This window comes from Haplochromis burtoni, unplaced genomic scaffold, assembly GCF_018398535.1.
Source record: "Haplochromis burtoni strain Fernald_Lab_line unplaced genomic scaffold, NCSU_Asbu1 Contig_461, whole genome shotgun sequence".
Taxonomy (NCBI): domain Eukaryota; kingdom Metazoa; phylum Chordata; class Actinopteri; order Cichliformes; family Cichlidae; genus Haplochromis; species Haplochromis burtoni.
The window spans coordinates 69,090-85,768 of NW_024582822.1; the positions used below are offsets into that span (position 1 = coordinate 69,090).

At 45.5% G+C, this 16,679-nt stretch overlaps 1 protein-coding gene across 6 annotated transcripts in view; it reads right to left on the reverse strand.

The window, feature by feature from the left end:
• Nucleotides 1–16,679, reverse strand: part of LOC102290575 (ectonucleotide pyrophosphatase/phosphodiesterase family member 2) — a 76,181-nt gene that overhangs the window by 17,291 nt on the left and 42,211 nt on the right. For 5 of the 6 annotated variants that reach the window (XM_005946341.3, XM_042213628.1, XM_042213627.1 and 2 more), the window contains exons 11-15: nt 15,309–15,381; nt 15,090–15,198; nt 14,050–14,175; nt 7,687–7,718; nt 7,408–7,535 (exon numbers count right to left, since the gene is read on the reverse strand). In XM_005946341.3, the coding sequence (XP_005946403.1) occupies nt 7,408–7,535; nt 7,687–7,718; nt 14,050–14,175; nt 15,090–15,198; nt 15,309–15,381 (468 nt within the window). Of the gene's footprint in view, nt 1–7,407; nt 7,536–7,686; nt 7,719–14,049; nt 14,176–15,089; nt 15,199–15,308; nt 15,382–16,451; nt 16,518–16,679 lie in introns of all 6 variants that reach the window. The other variant, XM_042213625.1, reaches the window with a different exon arrangement.

Below are 16,679 nucleotides of genomic sequence, written 5' to 3' on the forward strand. Positions count from 1 at the left end.
GCTACCTGCACTCAGTCAGCATGGGTGCTGAGGACATTGGAAAAGGCTGCAATTCAATGTCGCTCCACCACATTTCAAAGAAATCATTTACTCCCGTTCTCTGGGCGAGTCTGCCAGTTTTCTCCTGGAGGAAATTTCCACCTTGAGAGACAAAGGAGCTATAAGAGTTGGCCCTCCTGAGGAAATGCACAGCGGATTTTATTCAAGGTATTTCCTTGTGCCAAAGAAAGGGGGGAGGGGGGTGAGAGCCATTCTGAATCTCTGTGCCCTGAACCGGCATTTAAGGACATACAAGTTCAGGATGTTGACGCACGCCTCGCTGCTACGGTTTGTACGAGCGGGCGACTGGTTCACATCAATCGACCTGAGGAATGCTTATTTCCACATCCCCATATATCCCCCACAGTATCTAAGATTTGCTTTCCAGGGGATAGCAGCCCCAACCCGCCAGGAAACAGCTTGTCACACAAATGCTCTCATACACCATCTGGAGAGTTTTGGTTTCCAGATAAACGTGGAAAAGAGCACGTTGAGGACAACTCAATGCATTACTTTCATAGGGCTCAGCCTAGACTCCCTCCGGATGAGAGCTTTTCTGTCCCCAGAGAGAACAGCGACCATACGGTCATCTCTAGCACTCTAGCGATAACACTGGGACGCCTGCACATGAGAGGCTTTCAGCGCTGGGTGGGCTCGCGGGGACTAGACCCTCACCGAGACAGCCACCGTCGCATGAGAGTCTCTGCAGACTGTTCACTCACTCTCCACGAGTGGAAGAAACCAGGTTTCTTGTCTCAGGGCGTTGCCATGGGGGCGGTTTCAGCCAGGAAGGTGGTCTCCACAGATGCCTCTCTTTCTGGCTGGGGGGACACCCACGAAGGCAGAACAGTGAATGGGGAATGGGGCCCTCACATGCGCTCCACCCACATAAACTGTCTGGAACTGCTGGCGGTTCACCTGTCGCTAAAACATTTTCTCCCTTGGCTGAGAGGTCATCATGTTTTAGTGAGGTCAGACAATTCCACTGTTGTGGCCTACATCAACAGACAGGGGGGTCTGGGGTCCCCCAAGTTATACACACTGGCACACAGACTGATAGTCAGGAGCAGTGTCCACCTGCTGTCGCTGAGAGCAACTCACGTGCAACTCACGTGTCGGGAATCCCAGAGGTGGTGAAGCAGATCTGGCTGCGATTCGGTCGGGCGACCGTGGACGTTTATGCATCCAGGGAGAATGCTCAGTGTCCCCTGTTTTACTCGCTGCACGATCAGAGAGCTCCACTCGGGGTGGATGCTCTAGCTCACGAGTGGCCGAGAACCCTCCTCTATGCTTTTCCCCCAGTGGCCCTCATTTCTCCAACTCTGGCCAGAGTGAGAGAGAGAGGCCACTATATGATCCTGATAGCCCTGCACTGGCCAGGGAAGCACTGGCTGGCGGAGGTTTTTCAGCTGCTGTGCCTTGCGGTACCTTGGCCGTTACCACTACGCAGAGACCTTCTGTCTCAGGCACAGGGGGAAATATTCCACCCCCACCCAGAGAGGCTAGCTCTATGGGCTTGGCCTGTGAGTGGTTTAACCTGAACACAGTGGGGCTCCCTCATAGTGTTATCGACACTATTCAGTGTTCATACCATTGTCTACTAGGACGCTATATGAGCACAAGTGGCGTGTGTTTGAAAGCTGGTGCTTAGAATCACAGGCCATCCCTTTTCAGTGCTCTGTGGCAGTGATTCTGTCATTTCTTCAGGCCCTGATTGATAAGGGTAAAGCCTTCTCCACCATTTCTGTCCTTGAAGATGACTCTATTAATTGCTTTAGCTTCAGCTAAGCGTGTAGGAGAGATCCACGCTCTCTCAGTGCATCAGCCATGCATTCATATTCTCCTCGGATAATATGAGGGTCAGTATGCGGCTCAACCCCGCCTTCATCCCAAAGGTTGTCGGCACATGTTCCCCTATAGAACTGCCGGCCTTTTACCCACCGCTTTCTCCTTAGAGGAGCAACAGCGGCTGCATACCTTGTGTCCAGTCTGTGCTCTGCGCATTTATATGGACAGAACCCAGAGTGTCAGACAAAGTGACCAGCTGTTCGTGTCCTGGGCTAAACCACATACGGGAAAGCCTGTGTCTAAATAGCGTCTCTCCAATTGCCCTGGCCTATACTAGCAGGGGCCTTCAGCCTCCTTGCGTGCGCATTCCACTAGAGGTCTGGCAACCTCATGGGCTCTCTTTAGGGGAGTTTAATCTAGCGCATTCAGTCCTCGGTGCAGGTTCTTCCCAGGTGGGAGCTTCTTCCCTGTGAAGTGCTGTTGGGGACAGTTGTCTTCATAACAGGCATGTCTGGCAATCCGGGAGTCAGTATTTCTCCAGTAGTGAGACACGAAACGAATGCTATGAAAGAGAACTTACGGTTATGTATATAACCCTGGTTCTCTGAGCAGCATGAGTGAGTGTCTCACCAGACCGCCCTCCTTGCTATGGAAGCGAGGAAGAGGTGGGCTTGTTTTGAATGACATCTGACGCTATGTCAGCCTATTATATAGGGAGGCACTGGCCCCTCCTGACATGGGCGTCACCTAGCCAGCCTGTAAGGGCTGGCGTAATGGTATTTGAGCTTCTGATGAGGTCACGCAGGAGGCGTTCCCATAGTGAGACACTCACTCATGCTACTCAGAGAACCGGGGTTATATACATAACCTAACGTTTTCTCCAAGCATGACATCCCAGTGCATTTCAGACCCAGCAACACCCTCAGACAGAAACTGGTTCACCCGAAAGACAAAACTCCTAAACACAGACTTAACAACGTGGTGTATGCTGTACAGTGCAGCGAGGAATGCCCAGACCTCTACATTGGAGAGACCAAACAGCCACTTCACAAGCGCATGGCACAACACAGAAGAGCCACCTCCACAGGACAAGACTCAGCAGTCCATCTGCATCTAAAGGACAAAGGTCACTCTTTGAGGATGCCAATGTTCACATTTTGGACAGAGAGGACAGATGGTTTGAAAGAGGAGTGAAAGAAGCCATTTATGTCCACTGTGAGCGACCATCTTTGAACAGAGGCGGGGTTTACGACACCAACTGTCTGCCATCTATAATCCAGTTTTGAGTTCCTTCCCAGACGCCTTAACGCCCACTCACATCCTGGGCCATCTGACCTCAGGAAATCACATGATAGGGTGGGGCCAGGTTTCACAATGAGCTCACCCGAAAACCGGCTGATTTCAATTCAATTCAATTCAATTTATTTATATAGCGCCAAATCACAACAAAAGTCGCCTCAAGGCGCTTCATAGATACAGAGAAAAACCCAACAATCATATGACCCCCTATGAGCAAGCACTTTGGCGACAGTGGGAAGGAAAAACTCCCTTTTAACAGGAAGAAACCTCCGGCAGAACCAGGCTCAGGGAGGGGCGGCCATCTGCTGCGACCGGTTGGGGTGAGAGAAGGAAGACAGGATAAAAGACATGCTGTGGAGGAGACCACACCCGAGTATTCACACTTGGCTCAGGCGATTAGAGGATCATCAGGGGTCCTTTTGTCCCTCTTGGGGGGAAACTCCCACTGGTTTAAATCTGGGACTCTCCACCATTTGACCTTAGAACTGAAGAAGCTTCTCGGATGAGAGGTGAAACGTCTTCAAGCAACTTAAAGAAGTCCAGACGCTTTTCTTTGCAAGCTCCTTTAGACTACGATGACCTGGATGACTGAGAACCTTCACAGACATATGTCCATTAAAACAGTACTCCCAGTCATATACTCAAGGTGTGTGTGTGTGTTGGGGGGGGGGTGAAGCCACAGGCACGTCGAAAATGTAAATGACAAGATGGCGGGGGAAACAAGACAAACATCTTTTCATTTGGTGTGAACAGTTTTTGGTTTGAGATTCACAGACACTAACGTATATGTGCCTGCACTCGTGTGTGTGTGTATGAGAGTGTGTGTTAGCGCTGTACCTCTGCTTCCACTGCAGTGCCAACGATTAGCCTGCTCTGCCTATCAGAGCTGCACACAAACCTCAGAGATCTCTTTCATTTAGCAGCCGTGTGTGAGACAAAGTGGCCGTCCTGCAGTGTACCACAGCTTAACGTTAGATGGCGTTACAGACGGGACCAATGCAAGTCACACCCAACACCACACACACACCCCACACAGCACACACACCACACACACCACACACACCACACACGCACCACGCACAACACACACACCACCACACAGACACACACACACGCGCACACACACACACGACACACACACAGCACAGCGCACACACACACACACACGACACACACACACACACACACAGACACACACACACACACAGACACAAACACAACCACACACACACACACACACACACACACACACACACACACGCCGCGCGCACACACCTGCACACACACACACACACACTCACACACACACACACACACACACTCTCACACACTCTCACACTCTCACACACACACACACACACACACACACACACACACACACACACACACACACACACAGTTAGCTGCTGTGGTTTGTTTTCACTTTCACTCAGGATGACTTCATCGTTTTCTTTGTCACTGGATCGCTGCAGTAAGACTTTTCACCGCTCTGTATCAAACGCCTGTCACAGTTCATTTTAGAGCCTCATTAAACTTTCAGCAGCTGCTCTTTTGAAAAATGCAAGCGGGTTTTTTTTTCTTTACCGTGTGCGTGTGATTCGGGACGCCACATCGTACAGCTTTTCAGCACCGCATGTGTTAATGATGCGTTGATAGCAGCGCACGTTGGCATAAAATGTGTTTTTAAGTGATCCAAGATGTGCAGTAAAAGCCTCGGCGCTGGGTGGGCTGAAAACGCCACATCAACACCAACTGTACGCGACGTTAGAGCAGCTTTTTGGATAGCAGGAGCAGCAAATTCAAACTAAATGAAAACTCCTTTAAAGTAAGCAGGCTGCTTGATTTTACTTGGTCTCTCTCCAGTTACTGGCAGACAGATCCACTACACACCTTAACTACTTGTGCCTAGGTTGATATTCTCACAATCTTTCAGACATGTGGTTTTCAAACCTGCACGCAAGCCACAAAAGATAAGTCCTTAATCACCACGAATATTCATAACTGCACAAAACAGCATCTGTAGCATCTCACTGGTCAACTATTCTTTTCACTCTGTTGTCATTTAACCATTTAACTGCCCACCTGTGTTACCTGGACCTGCACCATTAAAGCATGCCATGTTTAAATATCCATTTTTACCATGATATGGACCAAATAAACATTTTAGTTTTATTTTGGATGCTTAGATGATCTCGCTTTACACACAGAAACAGTTATTTCACAAAAAACTAACAGCCCCTCCCGAGTCGGTTGTCTATCCTTCTTGCTTGATAAAGGCCTGCTGTCACTCCAGCCCATTCGTCTTAGGAGAATCTCTCAAGCTCCTCCAGATTTGATGGTCTTCTGGCATGGTCCTGTTGGTGTTCAGTTCACCCCACTGTGGGATTCTCAGTGGGATTCGAGGGCTTTGTGCAGGTCAGTCATTAACATTCACTTTGGTCTTCTGGAGATCTGGAGTTCTTTACTATGAGGACCCACATTACTTTCTTTATGATTCCTTTTACCTTGACCAGAATCCCACTCCAGAAAACATTAAAGCATCTCCACAGCATAATACTCCCACCATCATATTTCACTGTGGGGACGGTGCTCTATAGTTGTACTCCCTACTTTCTCCAAACACAAGCAACATTTCTGTGGCCAAAGAGCTCTAGTATTGTCTCATCTGACCAAAGGACATGCTTCCAATATGCATAATCTTTTTCCAGGTTCTTCAGGGCACACTTCAGCCTGGCTTGATGGTGTCTCTTCTGCAGTTTTGCTGCAACCTCACAGTCCATTCCTGCTCAGGATTCCAGTGACGGTCTCCTATGAGACTACAATTCTCGACTTGGCTAAGTCATTGCCGAGTGTCTTGGCAGTTGTTCTGGGGTGATCGGACACCTCGTTGAAATCTTTGCTTCTTACCTCTATCAGGCTCGTTCTGTATTGTGTGGCTTGATGATACTTCTTACTCCAGTTCTTGACACTTGTGATAACTCTGTATCTCCATCTTCTGCTTAGTGATCAACAATTTCTTTTTCCCGACTCTAAATATTTTTCCTTGGTTTGTGTCATGATGCTTTCACAGGTGACGGCTCAAACACTTGCAGATTTTTATATACTGTGTGTAAATTGATAGATGACCCTCAACTTGATTTTACAAGCTGAGTCTTATAAAGCACATCATTGCACAGCTCTGTTTTTCAAGTGGCTAATAATAACCAGCCTGGCCATCTTTTCCTGAAATAATTCTGTTATTGTGTGTGAATAGAAATAATTCATGCTTTCAAAAGAAAACATATGTCTAATAATGCTTCGTTAAAAATCTGTTGCTCTTTTGTAAAATGGGACTTTTTTGATACACACTTTAAATTTAATAGAGGCACTAATAATTTGTCCTCATGTGGATCCATTTATATACAATCTATGGGTAATAACATTTTGTTTTATCTGCTCTACAGCGAATAACCACTGTGAGAAATAAGCATTAAAACCGTGAAGAAGGATTTCTGCCAAACTATCACCTGGATGACATCTGACAAAGAAATAGTTTTGAGGAGGACCTTCTTCATGATTTCCACGCAGGCTGAGGGAGATTCATCCTCACAGTTCTGTAGTGAGTATGTGATTGCTGTGTGCCCTGACTCAACTGACAGAACTGATGAAGTCGGATTTAAACCCTGAGCTGAAGTTCCACGTGTCCTTTGTCAGGTGGGGCGTCATGTGAGACGGTATCTGCCCACGGGAGGACAGACACAGTTCTCATCCCATATCTAGCCTAAAGATGTCCGATCAAACAAGATTTATCAACCATTTTATCTGATGCTCTGTAGGTTTTATTCTAAAATATTAACTGCTCTTTTATTAAACTCCTCGTGATACTTGCTGCTTTGCTTTGACCGTCTCCTGTCCTGTGCAGCTTGTCCCTGTCTTGTGAGTTAGATCTTGTCCATCTGTGTTCCCCAGGTCTGACCTCTCTGCATACCGTCTGTGTCTCCCTCATTGCTGCTGCTGTGTGTTCTGTGGTCCCAGTATTTAGTGAATCCAGCAGTAAAGCTGTTTGTGAGTTTTGGATCCTGCCATGTCTCACACAGCGTTTTATGACATTACGTAGATTTTCGCTGCTCATTATATTCTCATTAAAAAATGTCCATCAGCCTAAAACAAGCTGCGTATGTCAAATTGATCCAGTTGTGTTTTCAGGATAAGAGTCAGGAAAAACAATCTTCCTCTTAGAGTGTTCAAGTTTGCCTCGTGTGTACTGTATGAGTATTTCATGTTTAAGTGTTCCTCTTGTACCTGGCAATGTGCCACTTCCTGTCCACCAGGAGATGGACATCCTCAATGCGTTGATTGTTGGCGTAGTGCAGTCTCTTTGGCAGGTGCTGCTTCAAGTACGCTTTGAAGTGCTGGTCTGCTTTCTTACACTACAAGAAAACAACACGCGCAGAGAGCTGACTGACACGTCTATTTCATGTTTCTTTCTTTGCATCATTTTTGTCTTTTACAACACTGCACATGCTTTTCTGTCTCCACACAGCTTACATGTTCCTATATTATCTTAAAAACAGCACTTACCGTTAGATTGGCCACAACAGCTTTGGGGTCATCTGAAAAACAACAATGAACAGAAGTGAAAAGCATTGCAAAGTAATAATAATCATTTTAAGTGCATACTGTGTCAGACTCCGACCCGTCCAAGGTGTGTGTCTGCCTACAAACCCCCCATCTCTTTAAGCTCTGACACGGATACAGACAGCCAGAATCGGGGTAGGATGGGAAAGATTTATGTTATATCTATATACACCTGTAACTGTCATTAACACAATTCAACATTATGACTCCATAATAAAACTCTTATTCTGATGCTTAAACTCCACAGACGAGTAACAACTGTAACTGACTGGAGTTGGGCCGTTTTAATTTCTATGCAGAGTCCACTGTTCAAACACAGGAAGGTACGGGGACAACATGTGAGAGCAAACACATCATTAGCATTAACATGGAGCCTTTTCATGCACATATACAAGCCTAAAAGCTCTCAGCCTCCACCTGCTCTCTAACTTGTTGCTCCTGCTGCCCGGTGTCACCGTCACTCTGCCAGTAAATATTGAAGAGAATTCCTTTTTTTGGGAAAATCACATAATAAACCAAATGCAGAGACATTATTTGGATACAAAGGCTTTATTTAAAAATACTGGTGGTGACCAGCGCTACCCCTCAGCCTCCAAGTAGACGCGCCTATGGTATCCTTTTGAAAATCCTACGTGACTTCTTTCTTGAGTTACTGTGTTCACAAAGTTGGTGAGAATACAAAACTATGAACTATGAAAACTCCATAAACTGTAGAAATGACTAAATACAGCGTTATCTAGCCTTTAAATGTGACAGTATGCATTTACTGGGACTCCTAAGTCTTTCATTTGTTTGGTTCTGGATTTTGTGCCTCTGTTCAGGCAGACTGGGAAACCTCTGCTGTACACACGGTAACTCCTGTTTTCACTCGGGCTTCACTCCGCTTCAGTTTTGATTTACTCCATATATCATCGAAGTCTCTTTCATTCCTTTAACTGGCAGGCGAGTGTCAGATGTTGGACGGGTGAAGCTGTAGATAAGGAATGATAAGTGAAGGAGATAGAGACGTGACTGGGAGAAAAAGCCATCCGTCTACTCTTGGAACTGGCACAGTGGCACCGGAGCTGTAGATGAGGGGAGGAGAAGTGGGTCCTCTCTGGGTGTTGGAGATGAGCCTCTGCCTGTTCCAAACTGACGTCTGGCAGCACTCTCAGGAGGGCGTGCTTCTAAGACACTGAGTCTTTTCATCATGCTTTCCAATGTGGATCTCATCCTTTGCACTCTTAGGCGAAACTGCTGCGCCCCGATGGCAACGAACTGACTCCTTCTGTCACAAAGTCGTTGGACGTAAAGTTGTTTTTGAGTCCACTCCTTTTCCTGTGCTGATGGCGACGAACAACAAGAAGTAGTGTTATTTATGTCACATGTAAAAAGGTGTCTTTTTATTATGATTTTTACAGCAGACTGGACGTTTTGATCTTGGTTTGTGAAAACTTCCATTCTTCCAACGAGGAGTAAAAAGAATGCATAAGATGAGATTGCAAACGCAAACATTTGTTTGCAATGTACAGGCTCATAGTGTCAACACCAGTCTGCTGTAGAGACGACCGACATCAGTAAGGAGAACTCCTCACAGATCCAATGAGGCCGAGTGAAAAGTTAGCCCATTAGATTCAAAGGCCTTTTACAAGCCTTGTAATTAAAGTGTCACTGTGAATGTTTGCTAGCACTATAAGGAAAGATGGTCCTGACAAACTAAAACAAAGCAAGTAAGCAAAGTAAGCAAAAGTAAGCAACAACAAGCAGTAAATGGGAAAAGAAACAAGTGCTCATTTTAACTCAGCAGTCAGAACTATTAAAACACTGCTAGAAAAAAACAAATGCACAAATTAATAAAAATAAAATAAAAAATAAAAAAACACCCAGCACGCCCTGCGGGCGGTTTATCCTTCAAGCTCGGGTCCTCTACCAGAGGCCTGGGAGCTTGAGGGTCCTGCGCAGTATCTTAGCTGTTCCCAGGACTGCGCTCTTCTGGACAGAGATCTCCGATGTTATTCCCGGGATCTGCTGGAGCCACTCGCCTAGCTTGGGAGTCACCGCACCTAGTGCTCCGATTACCACGGGGACCACCGTCACCTTCACCCTCCACATCCTCTCGAGCTCTTCTCTGAGCCCTTGGTATTTCTCCAGCTTCTCGTGTTCCTTCTTCCTGATATTGCTGTCATTCGGAACCGCTACATCGATCACTACGGCCGTCTTCTTCTGTTTGTCTACCACCACTATGTCCGGTTGGTTAGCCACCACCATTTTGTCCGTCTGTATCTGGAAGTCCCACAGGATCTTAGCTCGGTCATTCTCCACCACCCTTGGGGGCGTCTCCCATTTTGACCTCGGGACTTCCAGGTTATACTGTCATAGCTTTTCTTTGGCTGTCACTTCTTCACCCTGACCTGTCTTATTTGGCTCAGCAGAACTGAAATATATATCCTGCTGCTTTTACACACGCACTCACATAAGCTCAGCGATTCTCTGCGCGATCAACCTCTCACATGTTTAAGCTGCGGGAGATTTCACTTGTCATGTTTGCATAGTAAGCTAACGATTAATAAGACGATGTCAGAGGAATTGGTGCACAAATTATCATCACTCACAGATCAGTGCTGTCGCTCTCTATACACAGTTCGCACGATTGCAAAGTGAAAGCAAAAAAACAAGCGCAAATTCAAACGCGACTTCAATATGTCACATATTGACAGTGGCTCACCGATGCCAATGACATAATTACCCAGCTACATTTCCGAAAGAATGCAAAAGCATTGACATATATTTTTCCTACAATAGCCCGACGGGCAGGGCAGAGATAGATTTGGTAGCCCGACTGAAAAATCGCTAGCCTCCGGGACGTCGGGCTAGCGATTTGCGAGCCCTGTATCTGATTGAGGAATCACTCATCTTTGGAAAAGAGAGTTTATTACAGAGAAATGGCTCTTTCCAAAATAAAAGCTATACTATCCGCTTCTTCTGGGCTATATTCTCAGCAGCATAAGGAGAATCATGTGCTAACAGCTGTCTAAATGACTCGGCTAAAGTTAGTAGCATGCTTGTTGTTTTTGTCTTTGCACTAGGATGATGTCGGCGTAAATGTGCAGTCATATTCGTTGTGTTCCCACTAGTGCTTTCAGGTTAATCTCGTTGAAATGACCTTAACCCACAACACGGCAAATCTCCGTTAACGAGCTACCGCCGGATCGCCCGTGCATGGGGCTAGACGGCCAACACGTTAACAGAGTAACTGCGCTAACACACTAGTTCCCACCCATGTAATTGAGCATTGCGTGGCACATCCAACATACTGTTTTACTTTAGTCCATGACGCGCTTACCTTCAGGGTCATACGTCACATGAAAACCAAAATAATTCCAAACGCCAGATCTGAATGAGGGTGGGGGAGGTCCATGTTGTAAGGAGAGCTTAACTTCTGTCTCGCTAGCTTGCCCTGCGCTCTTCCTTCTGACGATGCTGTCTGTGTTGAGCGCTCAGTGGATCTGCGTCGACTAGTGCCGCCTAGTGCGGAGTAGTCGAACGACAGATTCACTGAGCGCTCAACACAGACAGCATCGTCAGAAGGAAAGTTGATAAAATAAATTACAAATTTTGTATTGTTCGATACATATGCGTACCGAACCGAAAGCACTGTATCGAACGGTTCAATATCGATACGAAGTATCGTTGCACCCCTAATATATATATATCTATATATATATATATATATGCAAACAAATTATGCTACTTTGTTCATTTGTCTATTATATAAATATATATATCACACTGAGACTGAAGGGCTTCAAAAACAAACGTCTTCAAAGGCCTCGTCTCCTTGGACGCCACAGAACCGACCGTTTGAACCAAACATGGAACATGAAAGGTGGAAAAAAAAATTTATTCTCTGATGAGAAAAAATGTAACCTTGATGGTCCTGATGGTTTCCAACGTTACAGCAGATCCCGCCTGAGATGTTTTCTACGCCCCACAGTGGAGGGGAGGCCACAATGGTCTGGGTTGTTTTTTCCTTTTGTGGAACAACGGAGCTTCAGGAGGTGCAGGGGCCTTCTTGAACCCCTAACGGTGCGTTCACACCGAACATGATAGACATCCCTAGCTGGTCGCGTGCACATTGACCAACACGAATTGGTCGCGCTTCAAAATATGCAATTTTCACGCGCGTGAAGCGGAAATGTGGGAGGAAGTAGTGCCAGACGGTATGTTTGCAAGATGGCAGCTGTTGATTGTTTGAAGAGAGAGTCTCCCTTCTCTATTTACTGTGCAGAGCAGAGCAGCGGCGTAAAGGATGTCCTTGCCATACCTGGGTCCATCAGGTCCTCCAGAGGCGTGAGCAGTTTGGTGAGCTCCAGGAGCTGCGTCTGGATGACAGCCGCTTTCAGCGGTACCACCGTCTTTCACTCGCCCAGGTTGAAGAGCTGCTTGAAAAGCTCCATATAAATCCAATCCATTATTATTAGTCCTTTATTGATATCTGTGCTAATATATGCTCATTTGAAGTCCCAGTGACGTCCCCACAACGGCTCTGAGCCACTCACAAACCTCTAAAGAGCGTTCCTGCCTTTTTAAAGTTTTCTTAATAAATGGAGCTTGCCTCCAAAATAAACTAACCTCTCTTTATTCTCTTAAATAATTGGTCTCCACTATGTTCCTATATAGTAGTTTATTTTTTCATTAGTATGATATGAAATCAATTCTACATGTTTCAAGTTGTGTGCCAGTATTTGCTGTGTAGTAGAACTGAGACATTAGTCATTACAAAACGTTATTTGAAATAATATTAAACTTCTCGGTGGAGAAAGCAGCTGGTGTCGTACAGCTCCGGGTGATTTGCTACGGCGTTGATGAGCCTTTCCTCCATATTGTTAATGGCTTTGGCTGGACCCGCCACTTTGAACTAGGTCAGAGCATCACGTCACCAGGCTCCTGATTGGTTGTCGCAGTGCGACTTGAAGCTGGAGTTCAGATTCGCGGTAGATGCGATACGCGCGAATGAACAAAATGCACCACACAAACTGCCGCGCGTATTTCTATTCGCACTTCAAACGCGTCAGTCGTGCTACTTGCTCGTTTTCGCGACGCAAATCTGCTTCTGAATTTTCGCGGGACCCCCAGTCGCGCTTCGTCGCGCTCCTCCATTGACTTTACATGTAAACCTGATGCTCTGGTCGCATCTGTCGCGTTCAGTGTGCACCGTAACACTGCCTCTCTAACCTAAAGCTTCAATTCTGGGCCCATTGTTATTTTCTTTCTGCATTCTTCCTTTAGCTCTCAACCTAATTCAATGTATTTACAGCTGTCACTTTAGGAGATATATATTGTAAGCTGGCATTCAGCTCTATATGTCTTTAACCGTCACCAGTTGGGCAGGCTGTGCACCCTACTCCATCGTTTAACCTGGATACGTGACCGGAGCTTTAGCACTGACCTCATTCTAAATGTAAACACAGCTGAGACCATGAATACAGCTCTGCTGTATCGTGAAATCATTCATCTTGCTTCTTCTTTTATTCCTCTGTGGCTAAAATCTTTCTCTCGATCCCATTTCCTTCTTTTAAGGAACATTTCTAAACTACGACACATGGTCTCCGCGGCTGAACTGGAGAAAATAATTCTTGCATTTGTGTCATCGTGCTTAGATTACTGTGATGTGCTGTTGACCTGCCCAGATAAATCATTTCTTGCACGTTTCTGAGCAATATTAAAAGCTGCAGCCAGACTATTAACACGTTCTAGTAGCAAACCTACATCACTCCTATTTTATATCCTTTACATCGGCTCCCTGAAGATTCATTATAAAATTCTTGTACTTACATATGACGCACTGAACGGCTCAAGGCTGCCCACTACACAAACTGCTGCTCGCTCTGTTTGATCACAGGCTCTCTGCAGTCTGTGGCACTAAGACTGTGGAACGGTCTCCTGTGACAGGTCAGATTAGCTGACTCTGTCCTTCGAAGCAGATCTAAACCTCCCTGTTTCAACAGGCTCTTTGTTGAGACTTGGACTGATTGGAACTTCTTACTTAACCACCTTTTACTTTTTTCTGTCTCGACTGGATGTTACCTTCATTTTCATCTTTATTTTTTCTACTTTGATGTTCAGCACTTTGTGACTCCTAGCCTGTGCAGAGTACTTTCTAAATAAACTTTACTCACTTATTCACTAAGAGAGACTGCGTACACTCCCAGTGAGATCACACGAGACACTTATTTCTCAACCACAGTTATTTTTTCATGTTTGCTGAACAAAAGTGAGAATAAGAGTGAAAAGAAGCACAACAAAGACGCCAACTTGACTTCTTACATTTCCTGTTGTTGGGCTGTCTGGAGCGTATTCTGCCTAGGGACCCAGGGACGAGGATGATGTCATCAACGCTGGTCATATAGTTACTGAGGAACTCGGTGCGATCGCAGTGGGCCTCTTCCATACCTGTGAACATGTGGGAATGTGAGCAGCTGAAGCCAAAAACCAAGTTCATGCTCCAACAGCTCATTCCAGTTTGGGTCCGGTTTCTAATCACTGGATTAAAGATTGTAAGTAAACCTGGTGGAAACTTACCTGCCCTGATTATTATTGTCACCATACATATCTCAGCTGTAGCTACGTGATATAACATTTAATGTAGGAAACTTTAGTGTGTTGGTCAGAGTGAAAGGTTAAGATCAGCTGATGTAATTGCTAGGTCCCATCAGCTGACGGCTTTTAATGTCCTCTACACGTCTAATTAGCTGTGAGCGAAATAATGTTTTGACCCCTGCTGAGTTTGTAAGTTTTGTAAACTAACATAAAAATTAGAGACTGTTCATTTCAAGTGATCAAAATTACAAATGCAGGAGAGGAACATACAATCACTTCTTCCACTTGTATAGGCTGCGCTATTTAAGCTGCTGGTCTGCAGTTGATGAGCAACTTCACCCCACTCCTCCTTTCAATCTGAATACAGCATGTACTGCTCGTTCACTGTGGCTTACACACAGCAAGCAGAAGGCAAAAGTGTTGAGTTAGTGTGTATCCACTGTTATTTCATTTCCTCACAAGAACTAATGTGAATGATTCCTGAAGAGTTCAGATCTTCGGCTGGTTATCTGTCTCAGGTGATTACATTAACTGTTTTAATGTGTATCACCTGCGTTCACTTGTCCTTCCCTGTGCGTATTTAATCTGTGTTCCTCCGTTAGCCCTGTGTCTTAGTCACTGGTAGTCACGCAACTGGAATGAAGCAATGTTATTCTGTATAAGCCGCTTCTGCTTCACAGATGCTGCTGTGCGTGCTGAACATGCCTGCAGTCCTCAAGCATGTAATACCTCCGCACACACCTGTGCTGGTGTGTGTGTGTCCGTACCGTGATCCCCGACCAGGACGATGTTGACACAGCGGTGCAGTTTCATCTGCTTGAGTCCATCCATGAGCTGGCCGATAATTCTGTCAACCATCCTCAGAGAGATGTTCAGCTAGAGCACACAGAGCGAGTCATCCTCCAAACAAACATTTTGGATGTTCCTTTACTGCATGCTTTCCACAAACATGCCACAAGACGTTTGTGCAGATACAGAGTACTTACATCAGTGCTCATGGGCCCCGTTTTGTGTCCGTATATGTCCGGCTGCTCAGAGTGCATGGCGTAAACATAAGGCCTGCAACAAAAGGTGAGTCAAAGTCGACTTCTAGTGGAAGTAACATAAAGAAATAAAGTTTCCAGAGGCTGGTTTGGACTCTTGTGATCCAGCTGCCAACATGGTGAATATCTCACATAGAAAAATAGGTTTTACTGCACCCGCTTCTCCTGAGCTGTTTAACAGGTAACAATTAGCAAAGAAATAACCAAAAAAACAACTATTTAATATACTGTTATTGGCCGGATACTGACAACAAACAGATATAACCAATGCCACCGACTGCTATGTTATTTAGGTGATGTTAAAACTTGTTGTTTCTTCATTTTTAGCTATCAGGCAAACTCACCTTCAGCCAGCATTACTCACCAGCTCGTTAAGCAGAGCAACAGAAATGAGCACTGAATGGAGAAATGACTCCAACTTTTATTTAAATGAAAAACGATTGTTTCCACACTTAGTTGAGCTTAAAGTGCTAGAACATTATATTAATGTTGGCTGATAATAACGATGTTTGCGTAGATGTTTCCTTCTTTTAGGGTCACAGGCTTTTTGGTCAAAATCTGTAACTGTAGCTCTTATTACTTAATTTAGGTTGTAACAAAGTGAGGCAAACTGGCAAGGAAAAGAAAAGAAAATGGCAAGAAGAGAGTGAAGTCATCCTGTCATCCTTTAAAGGTATCCAGGCAAATTTCAAGTTTGGGGAGGAGCTAAACAAACCATGAAACCCGTGAGCTGAAAGCCCCGGTTTCAGACTGCTTGAAAAGCTTTCCACACTTGGCACTTTATGATGTCAGCAAGAGCAGATATCCCTCAGATATACATCAGAGGACTCTTATGCACAAGTGGCAGCCAATCAGAAGAAAGCTCATTTAAAGGACTCAAAGGAGCTAAAACGGTTTGTTTTGGACATTCGATGAACTGAGGGTCCCGCTGTGGTACGTATCCACTGCATGGAGCTATTCTACTTTACATCAGTGTCACTTTCTCTGTCTCGATTAAAGAGGGAACAAGCAGTTCAAAATGTCAAAGAAAAGCAAAAGGAAGGTAAGAAGGTAAGAAGATGTAACACAATCAAACATACAGCTCACCTTTCTCCTTCAGGGAGGTGAAGCCACTGCAGCATAGTCAGTATCCTCCTCTCCAAAGGGATGGCACTGGAACACACACACACACACACACACACACACACACACACACACACAGACACACACACACACACACACTGAAGACTACGATCTACGGTGTCTGCACAGTCTCCAGCTGGCTCATCACCTGGAGCAGCTCCCTCACCTGCTGAGCACCTGTTCGCTGGAGTC